The sequence below is a fragment of the Planococcus citri genome, chromosome 4, assembly GCF_950023065.1.
Source record: "Planococcus citri chromosome 4, ihPlaCitr1.1, whole genome shotgun sequence".
NCBI classification, from domain to species: Eukaryota; Metazoa; Arthropoda; class Insecta; order Hemiptera; family Pseudococcidae; genus Planococcus; species Planococcus citri.
The window spans coordinates 21,069,466-21,085,145 of NC_088680.1; the positions used below are offsets into that span (position 1 = coordinate 21,069,466).

Consider the following 15,680-nt stretch of genomic DNA (forward strand, 5'->3'; position numbering starts at 1 on the left):
AAACGTCTACGAAAACTCGAACCAGAAAATTATGAATAAATAATCGATATCGATACTTTGAACAAATAAGAAATTTTCCTATGTTTTCATTGATCTAAAGTTATGATATGAAAGAAGTAATTTTCATAATGATGAGTGCAGGGTGGCCCTTATTTTACACTTGTGGAATTTTTTTGCAATTTTTTTCTTGGTTCTTACCCCCCCCCACCTCCCTAACGTTGTTGGTTTTTATGAGTGAAAAAATTCTGAAGTTTTTATTGAACAACTGACAATCGAGTGGAGCAGAAATCTTCCCTCTCCTCGTTGAAAATCATCAAAAAATGTCTTCACAAAATTTTTATTAAAAATTTCAGATTTTTTATGGGTCAGAATATTCTTTTACATTATTTTTTTTTTCAACTTCTGAGGCTCTCAAAGTAATGTTGGCACTTCTGTGCAAAGTCCTCCAAAAATGGAAAAATCAACACCAAAAAAATCAAACAACTATGAAAAGAGTTCAACGAAAATCATTTAAACATTTTCGACTTCCTTCTGTGTCATTACCCAATTCCTTCAAAAAATTTTCGCTAGTTTCGCTAAAGTTCAAGTTCTAAGTTTTGCAAGTAATTTTGGTCTCTCTGTACGACCCTCCCCCTGCTCACAGTTGTAAAAAAAAATTAAAAATATATTTAAAAAATTGATCAATTTCAATTTTTGCGTCAGAACTAGGAACCATTCTAAATAACCCCGCTATTTCAAGCAAAAACTTGCTCTGGTCTTCTCAGTAATGTTGGCCTTCCTAAGCCCCAAACTTTGTAGGCTTTTTAAACACGATGGCGATGTTTGTCAGTTGAAAACATTAAAATGAAATCCAATGCTTTCCTCTTGTTTGGGGATTTCTTCACAAGTAAAGTGTTCTTTTAGCATTTTTTTTGACCCTAGAAAGAGGTCAAATAAGGTTGGAAGGTTGAAACCAGCAAAAAAGACTTATGTGGCACCCTTCCATTGTATGCTGAAAATTTGGACTTCCTAGGTCAATTTTAGGAGTGGGGGCGGTCAAAAATAAGAATCAAAGAGGGTATTTCCACTTTAGATGAGGTGGGGATGACCTAGGAAGCTGAAATTTGGATATGTTGATTACAGTGGTAGTACTGATCAATGGTATGATTTTGGACCCTATTTGTTCATTTGGAGCCATATTATGCCCCTCCAAAGAAATGACTTTTCTGTAATTTTCAACTTTGACCCTTCCCACTGCAGGGGTCAATTTTAGGTCCCAAAAAAACTCCATTCCCCAAGTTTGACTTTATTTGATTGATTAGAACTGGTTCCAAGTCATAAAATGTAAAAATCATCATTGTGCTGAAACTTATTTACGCGGGTACCTATTCTTGGAATAGTAATTTGAATAAGTACTTGGTAATTTTGATGCAAAAATTTAAAAATAACCATTAATGTTTCTGTCTAATTTTTATTTCGGGCCAACATTGCTTAGGAGTTTTTTTTTTTTTTACTTCTAAGGTGATGAGAGGTCATTTGAATGAATTCTGGAGTAAAAATTGGCTAATTTTTGAAAAATGCTTCTCAATCTATCTTTATTTTTTTTTCGATTTTGAAAGTTTCGCACAGGAAGACCAATATTGTTTGGGAAATCGTTGTGTTTTCTAAAAAAGTAAGGTAGTTTGAAAAATGCTGACACAAAAATGAAAAAAATATCAGTGATGGATAAGTATTTCTTTTCTTTTCTTGAAGTATACGAATTGGAGAGGAGGAGGGGTTCAGCACAGTATGGTTATTCAGATGCATGAAAATTTATTTATAATATTTTTGTCAATTTTGGGAGAGGGATTCAGAAATTCTTCTTTGGAATTGGAGGAGAATCAAGAAATACATAAATGAAATCATTAAATGATACTTCAAAAATAAAGACCAGCTTAAAAAAATCTTGCGCAGCGCGCAAGATCGGCTAACTTTTCCCTAACAAACCAATTTTACCAAAAATTACTGGTAATTTACCAAAATCAACAAGTAATTTTGAAAAAGTCATTACCTAAAATTACCGGTAATTTACCAAAAACTATTGGTAATTTACCAACAACTATTAGTAATTTACCTAAAATTACCGGTAATTTACCAAAATCTATCGGTAATTTACCAAAAATTACCAGTAATTTACCAAAAATTACCAGTAATTTACCAAAAATTACCAGTAATTTACCAAAAATTACCAGTAATTTACCAAAAATTACCAGTAATTTACCAAAATCTATCGGTAATTTACCAAAAATTACCAGTAATTTACCAAAAATTACCAGTAATTTACCAAAAATTACCAATAATTTACCAAAAATTACCAGTAATTTACCAAAAATTACTGGTAATTCTCCAAAAATTACAGGTAATTTACCAAAAACTATCGGTAATTTACCAAAAATTACAGGTAATTTACCAAAAATTACAGGTAATTTACCAAAAACTATCGGTAATTTACCGATCAGTCATTTACCAAAAACTACTGGTAATTTACCAAAAACTACCGGTAATTTAATTTTTTATTTAAAATTCTTTAAAAGTCACAGCAACAAGAATTCGGTCCCTTTGATAGATGTGCCACTTCATTTTTGAGTTTTTTAAAAATTTTGGTCAAATTTGGGGCTTTTTGTGCCCCTTAGGGATATCGAAATCCAAATTTGAAAATTGGTTTGCTCCAAAGTAATTCAAAATGTGTCTCTTCTGTAATTTTTCCAGAATTCCAAGTCTCAGTCTTCAATTTTTATCACGATAAAAAGTTGGGCTTTCATTTTGAAAGTTCAAATTTGAGCTTTTCAAACTTTAGTCGTCGATTTTGATTTTCTAATCTATTCTCTTAAAAATTTTGCAAAAATGCAAAAAAAAATTGTTCCAAGTTCAACTGGTTTTGAGGTGTGAGCATTCAAAATTCGGCAGTTTTGCAAGAATTCACGAATGCGTGATCTTGTCTCCCTCCCCCCTCACAACCTTTGGATCAGGGCACTGAGCCATCAAACAGGACCCGTGTGAAAAAAATTTAAACAAAATCGAAACATTCGACTTCATTTTGGGAGGTTGGTACGAGAATAAGCTGGAAAGATGGAACGTTTCGTATTTACGGCGAATCGAGTATGCAATTTTATTAACACGATGAATAATAAAGTGGCGTTCTGGGAGCCAGTAAAATGAAATTAAACAAATAAACTTTTACGGTTCTTTCTGGCGATTTGAATGTTTTGAAGAATAAGGTGTGCTTCGATGCGTATCAAAATTCCCTTCAGTTTACCCTCTTCTCCTCGCCACCCCTCTTTTTGGAGGGTTTTTGAGACGTCTGCAGCATATGAAAAAATTGATATACCTATTTTAAACTTTGACCTAATCCATGTGAAGTTGGGTGCTCCAATTTTGCTATATGTATATTTTTTTTTACAAATGGCCTTGAATGAACAACCGTGCACCATCATCTCCATATTTCCTTTTGTGTGTTTGTGGGGCGGGGGTGGAGGGGGTAGACCATGTAATTTCATACTTCTGCGATTTTCTGGAAAATATTGCCACATTTTGAAAAATTATTTTCTGAACTCTGAGCAGATTTGTTTGCGAAACCTTGAAGAAAATTAGTGAAGGATTCAAAGTCGTTGATTGAAATAAAATTTAAAAGCATTTTTTTTTTTTAATTTTTTGACTAAATTCGAAAGCACTTGAGCCATTTTATGAATTTGATCGCTCAGTGCTTTTCTATAGTTGTTTTATAATCCCAAACAAAATTTAAAAGAAGTAAAAAATAATAAACTCCTCCTCCCTTCATCGTTTGGATAAAAATTATGGAGATTGTGAGAAAATATGAATCAAATCGAAGGACCTGAATTCACTGTTGGCTTACGGATATGTGGATATTAAAATGGAATCTGAGCTCACAGAGGGTGAGTTAATAAGACTCTAAAATAAGAAAAATTCAATTTTTGCTGTGGGTGTCAATATTTATTTCTTCTGAAATTTTTTTTCATTGTTTTGAAATATTTTCATCACCATCCCTCTCTCCCAAAAAATCAAATAGGTAGACATGAAAAATATTTAAATGAACGTTATTGACAAGTACCCAGGCCTGTGAATAAATATTTTGTAAATATTACGTATTTTTTACCTGTCTTCTTACAGGAAATCTCAACCCACAACAACATCGATATTATATCTATCTAATCTTTTGTCAACCTCGCCACTAACGCATACCTATAATTTATTTGTTTACAGATTTCGTCTCGACGACGTAAAACGAAACCGCGACGAAAAAAGCTCCAGAGAAAAATGTCTACGTTATTTTCGGTGACGCCGAATGACGACGTACGAAACGCCTCCGTACAAAACACCGCCGTCTGCCTTTCCTTATCCAGAAAGCATTTACCGTTCGATGAACGCGAACGTATTAAAAAACGACGCAAACAACTGAACCCAGTTCGACTATCATTAGATTACGTCCGTTCCGACGACTCGATTAATGATAAAGATGACAACGCTTCCAGTACAGATTCGTCATCGGATAAACATATCACATACTCCTACACCGCCGAACCATCAACCAGTGCTTTCAGCAAATCGGACTCAGGCTCCGATCCTGCCCTCGAATCTATCTCCGTACCTTTAAATTTGACGAAAAATTCGCGAGTTGAAAGCTTCATCAACTCTATTTCCTCGCCTGTGCCAGAAACATCACTCACATCAACGATATCCAAGTCGAAAGATGGTTACAGTTCGTCTAGAATTGTCGAAGATGTTAAACTCAACCTGTATGCAGCTCGTAAAGACGATCTTTCTTCCAAATACATTGTCAACCCCAGTTCCCATTCGCCTTCTGGGACAACCACTGTGAAAAATCAGATTACCGAGCCCATCGAGTCTCCTCCTAATTACGAACATTTCCTGGTCGGTAATTCCTCGTTTCACGATGAGACTCTGGCTCAGAAAGATCAATCTCCTCCATTTTCACCCAGAACACCTCCAGTATCAGTGATGCGAAGCTTATTCACCAACGCTGTGACTCGTACATCTTGCCGAATTTTTAATCCAGAGGCATTCTGCAACATTTGCAACAAAGAGTTCTGCAATAAGTACTTCTTGAAGACGCATAAAGCCAACAAACATGGCGTTTATTGCGAAACTAAAGATAATAATTCGCCCTCTTCAGCTGAAACGAATGAGACACCATCAAATCCTGTACCTTTGATGTTCACTTGGAACGTGAAAAACAACAACGTTAAATTACCATCGAATCCTTACCTAATAAATGCCAACGCTGTGAAGGATTCGTCAGCATTTTGCAACATTTGCGAAAAAGAATTCTGCAACAAGTACTTCCTACGTAGACATAAGGAAAAAATGCACGGTATTGTGTCCTATAATGATAGTCGTAAATCCGATACCAGTTCTGATTCTGATAACAAAACTGGCAAAGAGAACGACGACGGCGATCGTGATTTGCACAGGATATCAAATCATCAATCCGATGATTCTAAACCCTACCCGAGTACTAACTTATATCTGGAGAGTAAATCGAAAAACGAGCTTAACCAAAATTCAAAATGCAACGAATTCGTTAAAAATGTCGTCAAAGATGGCAAACTCAAGTACCCGAAGTATTCCACCAATATGACCACAGATGCTGTATCAGATTTCCTCAAAATATGCCTCACCAACACAGCAGCTGTGACTAAATCTTCATCTTTACCAGCTGCAGATGAAAGGCTGCCTAAACTACCATCTTCACATGACAGGCAAAGCAGAGAGATCAACGCTAAGCATGGTCAATCTTCTGATGAAGATTTACAACCAGAGTACTCGAGGAATTTGCCCAAAGACTGCGACTCCAGCATAGTGAATCTTATAATTAAAAAGGAACATCCATCCCCACCTTCTGATTTCAACTGCCAACCAAACATATCTGTCGCTTTACTCGCCAACGAATATAAATCCAGAAATCAGCTCTCTAAATGCAACGTATCAACTGGTGAATTTGGTGTCCAGGCTAAAGAAGAAGATTTCCACGATATGAGTGATAAACCCCCTTTCAAGATGACTGGAGTTGTGCAACCTGTCGATGAATTCCATCAATCAGCAGACGACGAGCTTGATTATAAAAAATACCAATGTGAGTTATGTTCGAAGAAGATGTCAACGTTTTCCATTATGAAACTGCATCATAAATACGTCCACGCTATGAACGTCGAAGACACGATTAAAACCGAAGGCTGTATCGAAGAAGCCGAGTTCAAGAAAATGGAGAACATTTACTTCATGATACTGAAATTCAGCCTTCTAAACACAGTTGTGACGTTTTGCGAAATATGTAAAACCGAGTTCGATAAAAACGACGTGCTCGAGATGCATCTAATGAACAAACATGGCGCCCTGGTCGATGAAATCAGCAGAATCATCGAAGATGCTGGTGTAAATGGGATGCTGGTTCCTGCGATGAATATGGGCGATGGTAATCTACTGTGTCAAATTTGTAATAAGACTTTCACGACGAATGCCTCCTTCCAACAGCACGTGTACGAGAAATGTGGCCCCGCACCGGATTTCAAAGACTATTCCGAGTATTTTCCTAGTCTGTCGTTAGATGACTCAGTTTGCGACTCTTCTAAAACGAGGAATTTCTGCGAAATTTGTAAAAAAGAACTATGCAATAAGTATTTCATGAAGACTCACATGCATCGAATGCACGGTATCTCACTCCAAAATGGCGTCCGGATAGGCGGAGTCACCTGTGAAATATGTAACAAGGAACTCTGCAGCAAGTACTTCCTCCGGGTGCATAAAAAAAACTGTCACGGGATCATGGAAAACGTGACACAATTTGTCACCAACAGAATATCAACTCAGCAGCAGCAGCAGCAACAACAACAACCCACACAACACAACGATATCGATAAAGATGACTACCTAGCTCAAAAACACGTCTCTCAAATCTGCTCCTTCTGCGGACGTATTTTCAAAAGCATGAAGTGGCTGAAAACTCACCTATTCAACGATCACGGTAAAATAGGAGCTGCCAGATGGCAAGATATCCTCAACAGTTTCAACTCATCCGAGCAGGAATCATCTACGGTTAGTTCCGGTACCGATGACCCCACTGAGTACACGAGTCAGTCATCTTATCCAGAAGCAGATGATCAGCCACAACCACCAGCCAAGTTGTATCAATGTTCCAGTTGCCAGTTCCAGACATCCAACGTTGAGTTACTGATTACCCATCAAAGGTTGCACTTGAAGGCGGGTGAGTTGCAGTATCGCTGTATGTACTGCTTTGTTTTTACCAAAGATAAAAATTCCTTAGAAGAACATATCGCCTATCATCATTTCACCGGTAGTAATAACGCGCAGATAGAGTTCAATCACGACTCGTCGCCTTTTGATTTAGCCATTACGAATGGTAATTGTGCCAGGGTGATAGATTACGATAGAAGTAACTGATAGGTAGCAATTGTTTTTAAACGTCGAAATAATTTTATTCCACTGAATTACGAATACCTATATTTACCTACGTCTTCCTTATGAAAATTTTATCTCGCTGTATTTTTTTGTTCTTCTCGTCTGTTTTTCTGTGTACCTATGTTTGTATGGTTTTTTTCCTTTTCCTCTTTGATTTTTTTTTTACTGCGGACTCACTTGGGAGTTTAAAATTCCGAGGTATATGGTAATTTTCTGTTCTAATTAGTCATGAGATGTGCTGGATTGAAAGTGATACTTTTTGTGTGTGGTGATTGTACAATGTGTGTAAATAATGGGACTTTTGCCTAATGTTCTGGTATCAGGAATAGAGCTATGATAATTTTTGAATTTTATTTTCATTTTCCCAATTTTTGACAAAAAATGATCAGTCTTTGAAAAGTTTTAAATTCTTGTTTAGTGATGTTGAAACTTTTTTTTAAAATCAAAAATGAGAAAAACTGCAAAGCAATTTGGAAAAATAAGTACATGTTTGAGAATTAGTCTCTAAAACCCTCAAGACTCTCAAGAAGCAAAGGAAAGGATCCTGCTCATTTCAACTGTGCGGAATTTCAAAGGTGGCTCTCATTCATACCTACTTATAAATTTTTTTCACATTTTTTTTTGCTTTTAACCCTAAAATTATTGGTTCTTATGGAGAAAAAATACCTGGAAAGAGTCCTCCAACTTGAAATTCAGTCGTGCCAAAAACCATCCCGTCACCTCTCTCTCTCAAAAAAAACAAAATTTGGGAGCTGGAGAAGGTTTTCCCTTGAAAAATACCAATAATATTTAGAAGAATTTTGACCCAGAAATGGGAGATTTTTCAACCTTATTTTAGTGACTTTGATTTGGCAATCACTTTTTTTATTTTTTTCAATTCCAAGAAGATCTATAGAAATAGATCAAAGTACTCGTAGCTTTGGAGACCTCGAGTGAAGTTTTTTCTTTGAAAAAGGGCTGTTTAAAAGAGTTCTTGTCCCAGAAATTGGAAATTTTTCAAAAAAGTGTCGACGACTCTGATTTATTCCATTTTTTGATCTGGATTTTTTTCGTCTCTGAGGAGCTCTATACAAGTAGACGGTGAACTGAAATAGCTCAGAGGAGGGGGAGGTGTTTTTTTGGAAAGGAAGATTACTTGATGAATTTTTTTTGAATGATTTGTTTTTTTTTACTTGAGACGGAAAATCTTGATAGGTACCTACACTTTTTTAAAACTTGGCTTAATGTACGCAAAAATTCAAGGGGTTTTTTATGAAGTTGAAAGTTGCACTTTTCAAATTTAAAATTCAGCTTGGAAAATTGAACTCAAAATTCTGAAGAAAAAAATAGTACCTATAGTCGGGGAGCCCGCTTAAGGATCAATTGAACCCCCTGACGACCCTCCGGGACAGATGTTTTCTTAAAGGGGGGAGTCCAAGCCATTTTGATTGACAGGTCAGATTTTGCGTTCCAACATAGGACTAGCATTAAATTTTTTAAACCGTACAAAGGTAGACCGAAAGAGCAGGCAAAAATTCATCACCTGTCAAAATTTCAAGTGCTGAAATGCCTTTTTCGATTTTTGGTGAATTTTCAAAAATCAAATTTTGGCCAAAATGTGAGAAAAAATCAAAATTTTACCAAATTGACCTAGAAAGCTGAAATTTGGGATATACCCTATTTTTGACCTGCCAAATCGATTGGAAACTGTTTCAACCCGTTTTGAGCAGTTCATGGAGCCTCCAGCAGATTGTTGATACTCGAAATTCCCACAAAATTTTATTAATGGAGTTGGAAAGCTGAAATTCATTCTGCAAACTAATTTCAATACGCTACGAAGTCGACTGCAGGTGAATTTCAAGTCTTTTTGGAGCCTCCAGCGGTTTTTTGAAAATTACTAAAGCCTCCTGTAAATTTCTAAAATTTGAATTTTTTTCACAATTCATCCAATGAAGATGGAAAGCTGAAATTAACTATGCACTCCAATTTTAACACTCTCTGAAGGCAACTTCAGGTGGGTTCAAGTCATTTTGGAGCCTCCAGCGACTTTTTGAAAATTACAGGAGCCTCCAATAGATTTTTGAAACTTGAAATTTTCCCGAAATTTCATCAAATGGGGTTAGCAAACCGAAATTTACTCTGCAAACTAATTTCAATACAATATGAAGTCGACTGCATGGTGGTTTCATGTGGTTTTGAAGCTTCCAGCTACTTTTTGGAAATTTCAATTCTCCTAAAAACGCCATGTAACCTTTCAAAAAGTCACTGGAGGTCCTAAAATTAATTGAACCTACCTGAAGTCGTCTTCAGAGGGTGTTAAAATTGGAGTGCATAATTAATTTCAGTTTTCCATCTTCATTTGATGAAATTTTGAGGAAATTTCAAGTTTCAAAAATTTACTGGAGGCTCCAGTAATTTTCAAAAAATCGCTGGAGGCTCCAAAACGACTTGAAATTCACCTGCAGTCGACTTCATAGCGTATTGAGATTAGTTTGCAGAATTAATTTCGGCTTTCCAACTCCATTTGATGAAATTTTGTGGGAATTTCGAGTTTAAAAAATCTGCTGGAGGCTTCTGAACTGCTCAGAACGGTTTGTAACAGTTTCCAAACGGTTTGGCAGGTTGAAAATGGGGTATATCCTAAACTTCAGCTTTCTCGGTCAATTTGGTAAAATTTTGATTTTTTCTCACATTTTGACCAAAATTTAATTTTTGAAAATTCATCAAAAATCGAAAAAGGCATTTCATCACTTGAAATTTTGATAGGTGATGAATTTTTGCCTGCTCTTTCGATCTACCTTTGTACGGTTTAAAAAATGTTATGCTAGTCCTCCAAACGTACCTAGTACCTACCCTTCATTTGAACACAGGTGTTCCAAAAATCATAAAAATCGCTGCAAATTTCACGATTTTTTTTTTTGCTTCAATATGATTCTGATTTTTAAAAAAAATCCATCTAAAAAGATATAAGAAGAGGAGGGAAACGGTGCAAATTGGAAGATCAGAAAACATTCATTTTATTGGGAGAATGCTAAAAAATTATTTATAATTGAATTTTTGAGTTATTTTTGATCTTTTGTCTTCCCCTTTAATAATTCCTGAAAAACGTGTAAGCACTAGAAGTTTTTTTTATCGAATTTTGAAAGAGTGGGGATGTAACTATGCGTCTCAATAGTGGCCAAATATGCTCAAATGAACGTGTTAAAAATTGAAAACCTTCAATCCTTATTAAAGCCAGAATTCACCACTACAAAATTTTTTTAAATTGGCCATTTTTGAATTTTGATACACTCTTCTGGGTTTTTCAAATTTTATTTGGCTAAAAATAAATGAAAAATATTCTCCAGACCTCAACCCTCAAAAAAGTAAAAAAGGCTGAAAAGTTACTAAAAATTTCATTCGTTGGAAATGTGTAATGCGTTTGGGTCCATCATAGCCCACATAATTATGGTTTCTGGAATCACTGAATGCAGTTTTTTGTCTTTCCTGAAACCGTGAGGTTGGTTTTTAATCACTTTCAACACAAATTGCATTTCAAATTTTAAAAATGAAAAAACAATCAAACAAATCAAAGTTAACCTCTAGGTATTTTTTAATGTTTGAAACTGAGGACTCTTTGGCTTCTACGAAACTTGGAGATCTGAAATTTTTGTCCATTTCATTTTAGTCACCATTTAGATCCCTACTTTTTCAAAATTTGAAACAAAAAAAAAACGCAAAAATTACCCACCTTAGTGCTCATTATAATACTTACTCTTCTCCCAATTATTTTATTTTATAAAATGGGAGAATTGGGAAGTGTCAATTTATAACCCCCCCCCCAAAAAAAATTATAAAAACAGGAGGTTATCCCCCTCCCTTTCCGATATTGTTGTCTATCAGACCAGACAGCTTTGCACATCTCCAAACCTGAGAAAAAAAATCGATGAAAAAGTTACTTCATTGCAGTAAAAATGATAGGTAATTTTTCTGAATATTTTTCAATCAAAGTTTTCTAGAATTCTTTACCCTTATTTTAGCCAACATTGCATTAAATTGAGTAGAAATAACTTAACACTGCATAAAGAAAAATTAGGTACTAATTTAAAATTTTTTTGTCCTCTGAATGCATCTTGAAATATGTAGTCTCAAAAATGAAAAACAAAACAAAAATTTATATAATTATTCGAATCAACGTACTCCTATCCCTGATATCTGAAGATTAGGCAATCGTATGTACACAGATTGAGTACGTATATTGCATAGTTACCAAATGGAAAGTCTCACTTTTACCCCAGCACACTCTGCATAGCGATTACACTGCCTTGATCGCCTTCGCTGTCACCGCCACCGTTGTCATCTTCGTAGCGGAATTAATAGGCTTTTTGGTAAATATTAAAAGGCGGCGTTATTTTGACGCCGATGAAACTGGGTATTTTTGGCATTTTAAATACGTCGTCGGTAACGTGGGCGACGATATAAAAATGTACATAGTATAGGTATACCTATTTTCATTTTCACACCGTTCTCTTTCTCGTCGTCGTCGTTTTCGTCATCGTCATCGACGTCGTCGTCGTCGTAGACTCGTATTTGCCCTCGCTGCGGCCTTTTTTTTCTTTCTTATCGTTTCTTTCTCGATGATTGATTTTATATTAGCGACCGAACAGAGGAAAAACCTACCGAGCCGGTCGCGCGAATTCGTTTAAAATTTCCTCCTCCCCACTTCCCCGCTCACACGTCACTCAAACATGGTAATTATTTTACTCGCTCGCGGCCGGAAATGTCACCAATATTTAGCCTTGATATTTGTGGAATTTTTTCTAATAATTTTATCACCGCTTCGGTGCGGTCGTAGCCTTTGATAATTCTCAATTAGCGCCCATATCCCCTCATCTCCTACGCGAACACCGAACCGAACACTCCGTATGTATTTTTATTTTAATTACGAAGCCGCCTTATATTACTAATTACAATTTTAAATTAAATCTTTCGCGGTCTTGCATCTGATGAAATTGTGTTCAACGTAATTGTAACAACAAAAATTAATTTTATTTTGATTAAAAAAAATAAATAAGTCGGTGAAAAATGCGCCCGTTTGAAGTAAATACCCAGAGTAAGGGTTAGCAAAAAAAAATTCATTAAGCTTGAAATAATTTTACAGCTCGTTCTGTTAAAAACGTTTAAATGTAGGAAGCTCTTGCAATTTGATCGTTACCGACGAATGTTATTTCAAAGTAATTATGTGCAGGTTTTTTTCATATTTTTTTTTCGACCTTTGACGCAGACTGTTTTTTTAATCGACTTTTTACACTTATAAACGTGTTGTAGGTGTGAAAATTTTCCTTCTGATGATTTTAAAATAGGTACATATTAAGTTATCCTACAAAAAAAAAGCACCAAGAAATGCGACGTAAATTTTTTATTTGCCAGAAAAGGCTCCTTACATTATAAACGTCTTGGGTAATTTTCCATCGAAAAATATTCGTATTTCGAGTCACATTCGAATCTCGGTTCAATTTGAAATCGAATATCTTACAAATAGATTCGGTATTTTTTCATAAACCTTTCTTGTCGTCTTAGTATTACTGATCAAGTTACTGCGACGATTCACCATCGTCGAGTCCAACCAAACACCGACGTGCAAAAATTATTACTTTCCATTTTTCGCCGAAATTATTAAAATTTTTGAAAAAATCTCCTGGGATGCCGTAACAGATACGCTATGTAAAGTTGGCGAGTTTAACGAGAAGAATGCTTTTAGGGTACCTTTTATAGTTTAATGAACTTGCAGTCCATCGTGCCCCATCGCGTGCTTTCGTATTGTTCGCGCAGTTTCTAATTTATCGCCGCTGAAATTTCCTAATTCAATGGACTAAACAACCGGAGAATAAAGTTTGAATAATACAATAATAATCGATTTAATCGTCGTGTTAGCCCTCGTTATATTGTGTGTGCTGTTGCTGGCCGAATAACGAGATATTATGTACCTACCGAAGATGCGAAGACCTTATAGCTGACTTAGCTGGGGAAAAATTCCTTTGGCCGGAAGTAGCCGTCTATTGTGCGCCTTCGTTGTTTTCGTTGTTGTAATATTACGTTTTGTTTTGTTTACTTTTTGAAGGCAGAGGGGGAAGGGAGGTGAAGGAAAAGGAACAAATTGTTTGATGATGTGTTATTGTATTGAAATTTGAGAGTATTATTTTATCTTCTGAAAGTATTGCCAAATTTAGGTCTTTGCTAGTACTTGTTGCTGGATATGTGGGCTAAGTATATTCTCTTCGCTGCATTTCTTACTACGAGTAGATCCATCTCATGACTGATGCCTTGGTTGAAATAACAGAAAAATATTACATTGGATAATAATTCGCCTGGTAGAACATCTCCCTAGTAGAAAACATCGGCCTCACAAACCAAATCTAGCCCCCCCTTACGGGTGTAATAATCTTGTAATTATAAACACCCCCCAAAAAAAAAAAAAAAATCAGAGACATCTCTAGACAGCTCAGTCTCTGAGTTTATTATAATTATGTGTTTAATAAAGTTTTGAACTTGAGGCTGAAATATCTCAAAAACCAAGTTTCCATGACAAAAGGGAAGTGTCCCAACCAACACAAAGATTTCTGAACAGGACAGAGAAGGATTGATGGAGGACCCCAAAGTACGTTACCAGCCAAAATTTCAGACACTGAAATTGATTTTTCGATTTTTAACGAATTTTTGAAAATTCAATTGGGGCCAAAAATTAGAAAAAAATCAAAATTTCAACAGATTGGTCTAGAATGCTGAAATTTGGGCTATCTACTCTATTTTTGACGTTCCAAGTTGATTGCTCTTCGTTACGAACCGTTCTAGAGCTTCCATCTGATTTTGTTGTTTTTTTCATTTATTTATTTTTTGAATTTTGGAGAATTTTTAAAAATTCAAATTTGAGTTAAAATTAGGAAAAAATCAAAATTCTAACGAATTGATCTAGAATGGTGAAATTAGGGTTACACCTCATTTTTGACCTTCTTAAGTTGATTACTGGTGGTTTTGAACCGTTTTAGGGCCTTATGCGGATTTTTTTTTCATTTATTGATTTTTCGATTTTTGGCAAATTTTTGAAATTTAAAGAGGCTTAAAATGAGAAAAAATCACAATTTCAACAAATCGATCTAAAATGCTGAAATTTGGGTTATACTTACCTTATTTGTGATCTCCTAAGTTGATTGCTGGTAGTTTTGAACCGTTCTAGAACCTTCAGCAGATTCTGTTTTTTTGTCATTTTTTCGATTTTTGGCAAATTTTTAAAAATTTAAATTTGGGCCAAAAATCAGCTGATTTAATTTTTTTTTCAGTTTTATTGATTTCTCAAATTTTGACAAATTTTTGAAAATTCAAATTTGGGCCAAAAATCAGCCGATTTAATTTTTTTTTCATTTTTATTGATTCTCAAATTTTGGCAAAATTTGAAAATTCAAATTGGAGGTATTGGCGCGCAAAAATAAGAAAAAAACAAAATTTCAACAAATTTATCTAGAATGCAGAAATTTGGGGTATACCTTACCCTATTTTTGACCTTCCAAGTTTATTGCTCACAGTTTCAAACCGTTCTAGAGCCTCCAGCAGATTTTTTTATTCATTGATTTTTGGCAAATTTTTGACAATTCAAATTTGAGCCAAAACCAAAAAATAAGAAAAAAATCAAAATTTTAACAAATTGATCTAGAATGCAGAAATTTGGGCCATACCTCATTTTTGACCTTCTAAGTTGATTGCTGGTAATTTTGAAGCGTTCTATGAGCCTCCAGCAGATTTTGTTTGTTTTTTCATTTATTGATATTTTGATTTTTGGCGAATTTTTGAACATTCAAATCCGGGCCAAAAACAATTTTAAAAAATCAAAATTTCAACAAATTGATTTAGAATGCTGAAATTTGGGCTATACCTCATTTTTAACCTTCTAAGTTGATTGCTGGTAGTTTTGAACCGTTCTAGAGCCTCCAGCAGATTTTGCTTTTTTTTTCTTTTATTGATTTTTCGATTTTTGGCCAATTTTTGAAAATTTAAATTTGAGGCTTGAAATAAGAAAAAATCAGAATTGCAACAAATTGATCTAGAATGTTAAAATTTGGGGTACGTCCTATTTTTGACCTTCTAAGTTGATTGCTGGTAATTTTGAACCGTTGTAGAGCCTCCAGCAGATTTTTTTCCATTTTCCAAAAAATTGAGTTTATGAGTTTTGAATTTCATTTTCACCCAATTTGAAA

At 35.0% G+C, this 15,680-nt stretch overlaps 1 protein-coding gene across 1 annotated transcript; it reads left to right on the forward strand.

Annotated features, from left to right (window-relative positions):
* The first annotated feature begins 4,258 nt into the window (after nucleotides 1–4,258).
* On the forward strand, nucleotides 4,259–7,504 carry LOC135844110 (uncharacterized). The gene has a single exon (XM_065362220.1). It carries the CDS (start codon nucleotides 4,294–4,296, stop codon nucleotides 7,453–7,455), a length of 3,162 nt encoding a protein of 1,053 aa, XP_065218292.1. The 5' UTR covers nucleotides 4,259–4,293; the 3' UTR covers nucleotides 7,456–7,504.
* Nucleotides 7,505–15,680: the final 8,176 nt, after the last annotated feature.